General features: G+C 46.7%; 2 protein-coding genes across 3 annotated transcripts in view; both read left to right on the top strand.

The window, feature by feature from the left end:
* LOC101769683 (serine/threonine-protein kinase svkA) overlaps window positions 1-1,334 on the top strand; it is an 8,326-nt gene extending 6,992 nt beyond the window's left edge. Inside the window, exons 18-20 of the mRNA XM_004957749.4 lie at window positions 587-711; window positions 802-963; window positions 1,041-1,334. Of these exons, the coding sequence (XP_004957806.1) occupies window positions 587-711; window positions 802-963; window positions 1,041-1,080 (327 nt within the window). The 3' untranslated portion in view covers window positions 1,081-1,334. The remainder of the gene's footprint in view (window positions 1-586; window positions 712-801; window positions 964-1,040) is intronic.
* Window positions 1,335-2,135: 801 nt separating this feature from the next.
* Window positions 2,136-7,255, top strand: LOC101769020 (protein TPX2). Of its 2 annotated transcripts, none has more exons than XM_004957747.4 (23): window positions 2,136-2,516; window positions 2,637-2,725; window positions 2,824-2,885; window positions 2,994-3,030; window positions 3,116-3,177; window positions 3,270-3,403; window positions 3,484-3,673; window positions 3,748-3,850; window positions 3,954-4,055; window positions 4,208-4,303; window positions 4,472-4,642; window positions 4,761-4,823; window positions 4,937-5,017; window positions 5,099-5,175; window positions 5,267-5,345; window positions 5,427-5,555; window positions 5,650-5,739; window positions 5,842-5,961; window positions 6,043-6,209; window positions 6,304-6,412; window positions 6,541-6,600; window positions 6,680-6,774; window positions 6,871-7,255. In XM_004957747.4, the coding sequence occupies exons 1-23, from the start codon at window positions 2,357-2,359 to the stop codon at window positions 6,953-6,955; spliced, it is 2,361 nt and encodes a 786-aa protein (XP_004957804.1). In that variant the 5' UTR covers window positions 2,136-2,356; the 3' UTR covers window positions 6,956-7,255. The 2 variants fall into 2 exon arrangements, with proteins under 2 accessions (XP_004957804.1, XP_004957803.1); XM_004957746.4 differs by having other exon boundaries at window positions 3,481-3,673.
* The last annotated feature ends 873 nt before the right edge of the window (window positions 7,256-8,128 follow it).

Genomic DNA, 8,128 nt, shown 5'->3' with positions numbered 1-8,128 from the left:
GGGGAGTGTAAAAGAAGAACAAAGACAATCGGGCCCGTGGCTTTTTTGACTTTGGTTTTGTAAAAGAAGATTTTTTTGAACCGGTGGGGGGTGTCCGACAAAAAAACTCCAAGTTGTGGTGTTCTCCTGAGGTTCAAAAAAGTGTTGAAAAATAAGATTTTTAGGGAGGCACGAAAGAAAGTGCGTGAAAAAAAACTTTTTTGAAAAGGGAGAAATAGAAAAAAAGTTCCCGATTTTTTTGTGGCCCCCTTTCTCCCAAAATGAATATTTTTTGAAGTTTATAGAAGGATTACCTTGTGACGGAAAGGGTCAAAATTCCAACCATGGGGGAAAAAGAAAAAAGGAAAACTTTTGGGGGGCGGGGGGAATTTTTTTTTTGCATTTGCACTAGTCCACCAATTTTTTTTTTCTCAAAAAAGTCCCCCTCACATTATTTGGATCTGCTTTTGATCAATGGTTTGAAAGGTTTGGAACTTTTAGAAAACACCCCCATTTTAAATTTTTTGAATCCCCCCCCCCCCCCCCCCCCCCCCCCCCCCCCCAGTCATCTATTCCAACTCTGAAATTTCTTGCAATTATGCTGCAGGCTACTGGCGACAAGTTTGAACGGCCTGCTGTTCATGCTTTCCTTGATTCTTTGATGGATCTAGAACTTGAGATACCTGGATCATGCGAAGTACTGATTGGCAGATTGCTACACCGGCTAGGGAGGTTGGGCATCACTTGTTCTCATACTTCCGCTCGAGAATAGACCCTGCTCATTCTCTCATCTCATGATGGCTTATGTTACCTGCGATGCAGCTCAAAGGAGTCCTCATTGCAAGGCCTTCAGGAGACGGCAGCTTCAGTTTTTGCAAAGAAGTCTGAACCTCCCTCTGAACAAGCAAGCAACAAGAAATTGACTAATACACCACCATTGTCAGCTCCTACCGTAAGCCCACTGGCAAGGTTCCTTCTCACAAGGTTGGTCTGCAGTTCCTGTGTTTTCCCCCTTGCTTAGTATATCAATAACTAGGAATGAGTTTCTGCCGTTGTTGCAGGTGGCAAAACCAAGTTTCGCAAGATCTCAATTCCGGTTGATTTATGCGATAGAAAAGGAAGAGATATTTCATCTTTGATTCGGTGTATAATTAATTTTGAGTGTACATAATGCAATCTTTAGAACTCTCTTTCAGCTATATGGTTCCAGGCATCTGTTGTTTCATTTGTTGTGTTCATGGTGAATAGCATATTTCCTGCTCATTTTCTGATGTATAACATCTCAGGAACAGCGCCGACATATCCAAATTTTACCAGTTGCCAATACTTGAAATATCGTGATTTTTGTTCAGAAATCTCTCTTGTTTTAAACGTATACTAATAAGTTTCGGGTTAGGCGGAACATTTAGTGGAAGTGGCGATTGCGCGCGCAAGTCGCAATTCTGGTTGAAGCTTGAACGATGGCAAGGTCAGCCTAACTTGTTGGCACGCACTCTGCAATTACGCTCCTCGTTGATTGCCGGCTACCAATCACTTGCTGATCATGGCAGACGCTGCAATCCACGGACTAGGGTGAGCATTCCGACTCCCCGCGTGCTAGCGAACTGCAATCTGCGGTAAATGCTTGCATTTCTGCTACCGGTGTCTTAATAAAAGGGCGTTCGTTTTGGTTGCCGGATTGGCCTGGATTGACATATGCATCGGTATATCAGCAGGTGTCAGTTCAGTTCATCACTAGCTTTCACTGTGGATCGCTCATTCTTGAACGGGGTCGGTCCCGAGAAGTTTGCGTCGGTCGGGTGCATCAACGCGAACGCCCGCTACACGGCCGGGTCCCACTGTCCAGCGACTATAACCCACTTCGGCGCTCGACCAGGACAGAGCGGCCGACGTGTTGTCAGAGACGCACAGCTGGACGCCGGGTTGACGACATCCTTTCCTTCTGCGCCCAGTTTCTGCCCTTGGCCGGTTGGCCCCTCCGTGATCTGCCAGTAAATCTCTGTCCCACAACCGTTAATCCCCCGGGGCCCACCCGCAGCCTCACCCGGAAAATAGCCGTTGCGCGCCGGGCGCGTGCACCCACCCCACCCACCCATGGCAACCCCATTCTAAAGCCTTGCCCCTTCGGCACAGTGTTCGAATTCCCGACCGTTGGAGACCCCTACCCCTATCCCACCAGCCCCAACGTTCTTCTCCCCGCCCCCCAGGCTCCTGATCCCCTCCACCGCGGCGCTTCCCCTTCTTCTTCTTCAGTTGTCTCCCTCGCCGCTTCAGGAGGCCACCGCGTAATCAGAGAGAGAGAGAGAGAGAGAGAGAGAGAGAGAGAACCCTAGCGTCCGATCCCCCAAGCCCTAGGCCTACAATTCCGCATCCACCCATGGCGCCCGACACGGGGACGGTGGCGGCTGCGGCGGCGATCGACGAGGCCTACGAGTTCTCCGCGCCGAGATTCTTCGACTTCATCAACGAGGAGACGGAGGAGGCCGTCCGCGCCGCCGAGAGCTGGTTCGAGGCCGCCCAGAGCCACGCTCCCTCCCGTACGTACCCGCGCGCCGCCGCGGCCTTCCTCGTCGATCGCCCTCCCTCCCTCCCCGTCCCGCCCCTGATTTCCCTCGCTGAATTTTTCCTGATCCTTTTTCCCTGTTCCAGGATCGCAGCATTCAACCCCAGGATCAAGGAGTCGAGGGCGGAGGCCAAGGTCGCGATCCTCTGCGATCTAGCGGAAGCCGAGGAGCCGGCTCTGAAGGTAAGTAAGCGGAATGGGATTGGTCCGGTTCCGCCCCGATTTTGGCTATTTCGTGCCGTCCTTCTTATCCTGCGATTTGTGCATTTGCGATTGTGCAGGAGGAGCCCGTGGAGGGGGTAGCAGGAAGCGCCGCCAACCACGGAGCAGATGCTATCGAGGGGTAAGCGACGGAGACATCCCTTTCTGAAATTCACCTGCGATTCATCATGGTGGCAATTTACTCAATTATACTCTAATTGCCTGTTCCCCTCTTCTTATGTGTGTTCAGGAGTACGCAGGAGAAGAAGGACCCGTCATTCGGATCTGTACGTGACTTGGTTCCTGATTGTCAGCGTCGTCTCTGTAGTTTTCAGTAGTAGTTGTGGTGCTCACATCTGAAGTTTTCTTCAGCTATCTGAAGGCAATCCTGGTGGGACGTGTGCCAATGCTGGGAACCACCATGAGGAGGAAAGGTAACCTCTTTTGACTAAGAATTTGTGTCTCGTACTCATTTCGTGTTCAGTGATTGGCTTATATTGAACAATGCCCTCCTTGTTTTGGTCAGTGCTCCACATTCTGAGGCAATGTTGGAATCGCCACCAGCTGATGAAATGTCAGTGTCACCGGCGTCTCAAGAAGAGAAAGAGGAGTCGCCCAAATCTTTCGAGTTTCTCCCGCCCAGAGACCCTGCGGCAAAATGTGAGTTGCTATTTGCTAACTCTGTGGGAGGAAATTGTGGTTTCTGAATCTTGACTTCGACATTCTCATGGCCTTAGCAGCGGATGGTGCTTCGGCCAGCACGCCTAAGATGCAGAGGCCTCCTCCTCCTCCTACCATCAAAGTTGCACCTGCGGTTTCAACATGCGCGAGATCCACACTGAAGACTGAGGCTCGCACGCCGAAAACGCAGGCGCTGTGCAAAGCAGGTCCTGTGGCTGGCTCGATGAGCATCAAGAGGAGCATGGTCAAGTAAGAGTCAAGCTCACCTGTACATATTGTACAATCCTGAGATTGTTTCCATTGTCTGAGTCATTGTCTTTCAGGGGTGATTTGGGGACTGGAAAGGCAGCCGCAGCTGCTGCTGACATTGTGCAAGAAAACCAGGCAGTGAAGAGGCAGAAGCTCGATGATGGAAAGGCCAGACAGGTAAGGGAATGAGATTGAATATGGGACTTGTAAAGTTCATATGGAACTTGTAAAGTCCATGTTATTGTGATGTTAATAATCCATTTGTTGCTGTTGTGCTCAGATATTAAATGTCAAGACCAGGGTGCTGCCTCATAAGGGGAGAGCTGATTTAGCAGGAACCTATGAAATGAGGAGGGCCTATGAGGATGTGCACTCTATGAAGGTATCTGCAAAATTTCTCCCCTGCCACTAATGAGTGACTTGCTTTTAAAGTTTAGTGGGGGATTGGATAGAGATAGCATTAAAGTGTGAGTGTGTGACATGTTTTCTTTTCCGGAATCTGATAAAGGAATCCTGGGGCGTTTTGCTTTGCAGGAAGTGACTCCATATGTATCTACAGCAGAATTGGTTAAGAAGTTTGAATCAGGGACTAGAAAGCTTAGCATCAGTAGCAGCAGATCTGTTTCTCATGTATGTATTCACATCCCATTTCTATCATTAGTTCGTCATTGTTACATACATTGCAATTCCATTTTGCTGCATATATTTATTACAACTGGAATACTGAATCAGGAAAATGGCATTGATAATTAATTAAGGGAAGTGGCTTGACATCCAGATTGCTTATGAATTATGCAGGAGGATGCATCATCACAGGGAAGGCCTAAGCTAGTTTTAACAAGACCAAAGGAGCCTGAGCTTCAGACTTCCCACAGAGTCCGGGCAGTCAGAGTGAAGAGCTTTGCTGAGCTAGAGGAGGAAATGCTGGCCAAGATCCCCAAGTTCAGGGCACGGCCATTCAACAAAAAGGTTAGAATTTGCTTACACTTGGAAGAAGATTGTCTTACTATAACTTAATGCTGACTAGCTGAAATAAGATTGTCTAACTCTAACTGCATGCTGACTAGTTGCTTTTTTCTGCTCTCAGATTGCTGAAGCCCCATCGTTCCCTCCGCTTCCAAGGAAAACTCCACATTTCCCTGAATTCAATGTGCGTATTCTATCGTCGTGGCAAATTCATGAATGAAGACACTCCTTTCATCGTTTCAAAAAAAGACACTCCTTTCATTAATTGATTATTTTGTGCCTTTTCATCGACTATAGGAGTTTCATCTTAAGACAATGGAGAGAGCAACACGATATGCGGACACCTGTTCAGAAATTTCTTCTGCTGATACTATTCAGGTAATGTTACTACTTGCCTAGCTGCCATAATAGGATGTAGTTATTATTCTTTTTACTAAGTTCAGTGCTTCAATCTTGCAGAGTCAAAGTAAGCCACTCAAATTGACACAACCAAACCCACCACGGCTGCATACAGCAATGCGTGCTCGGCCGCCAAGGTTTGCTTTTGCCACATAGAAGCAATGATATCATTTTAATTAGACATTGGCCATTTTTATAATGCTTAATTCTAACATCATCTTTCAACAGTGTGAAAAGTTCTCAGGAACTTGAACTGGAGGAACTGGAGAAGGCCCCCAAGTTCAAGGCCAAGCCACTGAACAAAAAGGTACCATACTTTTCTTATTAGTATATAGAATTTATTAGATTATGAATTTGGAGCTTCAGTTCTGGGCTTTGTTTCATGCAGATTCTCGAGAGCAAGGGAGACATTGGTGTGTTTGCCCATCCAAAGCCTCAAGTGACAGCTCCCAAGGAGTTTCATTTTTCTACCGATGTTCGCTTGGGCCCTCCTTCAGTCGCTGATTTATTTGATAAGGTTGTTATCGGAAATCATATTGTGGTTATACCATTCAACTGTTTTCTGATCAAGGTGTTTTTCAGACCTTATTAAATTCTTTCCTGTTTTGCAGCTATCTCTTCACTCTGATTGTTCTTCAAACAACAACAGGCAAGATATGCCCAGACTCACCAGACCAAACCCTTTCAATCTACACACAGAGGTTTGTGAAATGTGAACTTTCGATTCAAAGCAAGCACTCATGATATCCCTTATTTTCTCATCATGTTTGCTGCAACACAATAATGTGCATCCCTTGTTGCAGGAAAGAGGTCATTTAAAAGAGAGGCAGCTAGAAGCTCAGCTCCTACAGAAGAAGATGGAGGAGGAAAAGGCCAGGGTTCACAAAGCTAACCCATACCCATACACCACAGACTATCCGGTGGTATGTGAAAATTTCACTTCAGAACATTTTCAGTTGCAGCCATCTCTTTGATTCATCCTGTCTAACAAAATCCCTGTTCAGGTGCCGCCAAAACCTGAACCAAAGCCGTGCACGAGACCAGAAGGTTTTCAACTGGAGAGTTTAGTCCGACATGAACTAGAGCAGCAAAGGCTGATGGAAGAGAGGGAGAGAATGGAGCGGGAAGAGGCTCAAAGGAGAATCATCAAAGCTCAACCCATACTGAAAGAGTGAGTAGCACATGCAACCATTTCTCCTAAGAATCCTTCCTTCTTATTTTTTTGTTAGTGAGATACATAAACAGCATTTGTAATCTTGTCACAGGGATCCTATACCACTTCCAGAGAAAGAGCGGAAGCCTCTCACTGAAGTTCAACAATTTGCGTTGCATGTTGATGAGAGAGCAGTTCAGAGATCAGAGTTCGATAACATGGTCAGTCGGTGTTCGATATGGATCCTCTTTTTATTTAGTTATTTACTGGAGCATACTATCTTTGTTAGTACCTGTGAAACAGCTCTTCACACGTAAAAAAAGTTTTACTTACTTTTTGTGCGATGCAGATAAAGGAGAAAGAGAAGACTTACAAAAGGCTGAGAGAGGAGAATGAATTCGCACAAAAGGTACACATCTTTCTTGCTCCCCAGGTGGTTACTTCTCTGAACCTGCTTTTGCTGATCGACTGATGCAATATGTCTGAAGATTGAGGAAGAGAAGGCACTGAAGCAGCTGAGGAGATCCATGGTGCCCCACGCGCGGCCTCTCCCGAAGTTCGACAGACCGTTCCGGCCGCAGAAGTGAGTAAAAACATTTAAACTTTGTCATCCACATGTATGTTCAGCCACCTGAAGGTTGATCTCATGATGGACTGGCGATTGCTACTTCTTTCACAGATCGATGAAGCAGGTGACTCGTCCGAAGTCCCCGCAGCTTCAGGTGGACGAGCGAGGCGCGAGGAGGCATGCCTTCATCAGATGATCCCCTCCAGCTCTGTTCGTAGTTGTACTTCTGTACACACTGCTTGTTGTTTTCTTCTTTCTTTGACGGCCAAGATCATTCCCTATCTTGCCGTCGATCTGTTGTCATGGGCTACTATGATTCTTTCTATGCGGGGTGCTGATCTTGTCAGTCAACACAGCTGACACTGCTCCTGTAGGGAGGACAAGATAGGATCGGTGACTGCCGTTGGGTTTGTAGATTGTGTGTGTGTGTCTGTGTATTTATGATCTCGATGATTACACTTATTCCCTTTATGGATACGTTGCATTGATTTTTGTAGACTGTGTGTCTGTGTTGTGTCTGTGAATTATTATATCTGTATGATTGATATGGATACCTTGTATTGATTTTCAGTCTCGTCAGTCGTCATTTAAGTCGCTTACCTTGCGTGAATAAGATTATAGCAGCTCCAACATAGAATGTCAAGGAAATTGGGCTAGTTTTAAAGTTGAGCTTATTAGCGAAATTTTAAATCTGTGCAGTCACTAGATTATATGGGGAAAAAACTGTGCAAACTAGGCCGCATATACATGAACAGCAGCCAAGCCCACGTGTCGATCACATGTCTGCGCACTCAATTCTCCACTCGCAGTGGAAAGTTTTTTGTGTTGTTTGTGATCGGCGAGTATCGTTCGCATTCGTTTCAAAAAAAAAAAAGTATCGTTCGCATTGTCACATGCTTGTCTTCGTACCCCTGCTGGCAAATAATGGCTTTGACCTGCACAAAAACAGTGGGAGTTTGCAGACAGCAGACGAAACACACTGCCTCCTTCTGAAACGACCCCGTCGCCTTCACGCATCGCGGTCCCTTTTTTTGCCCCTCCAAAAATGCGATGGACTCGTTCAATTCTCTGCAGGTAGCGTGTGCGTACGAGCCCCCTTTTTTTTCAAAGAATTTGACCAGGGGTTGGGTAGGCCAATCACAAATTACGAATAGAAGGATTGATGCGTGCTTTCACGCGGCAGAAAATTCAGCATTTTCTTCTTCTTCTTTTTTTCAGATGCCATGAGCAGCCACTTCTTGGCTAGGTAGGAAAATGCTTTTCATCTGATGCTCACGAGTTGAGTCTGAACAGATAATTCTTGACCGCAAAGCTGGGTTTTTTTGGGCTCCCCCCCCCCCCCCCCCCCCCCCCCCCCCAAACAAAAGGC

The sequence above is a fragment of the Setaria italica genome, chromosome II (genome assembly GCF_000263155.2).
Source record: "Setaria italica strain Yugu1 chromosome II, Setaria_italica_v2.0, whole genome shotgun sequence".
NCBI lineage: Eukaryota > Viridiplantae > Streptophyta > Magnoliopsida > Poales > Poaceae > Setaria > Setaria italica.
The sequence above is the reverse complement of the archived record's forward strand: the minus strand, read 5'-3'. Positions and strand labels throughout refer to the sequence as shown.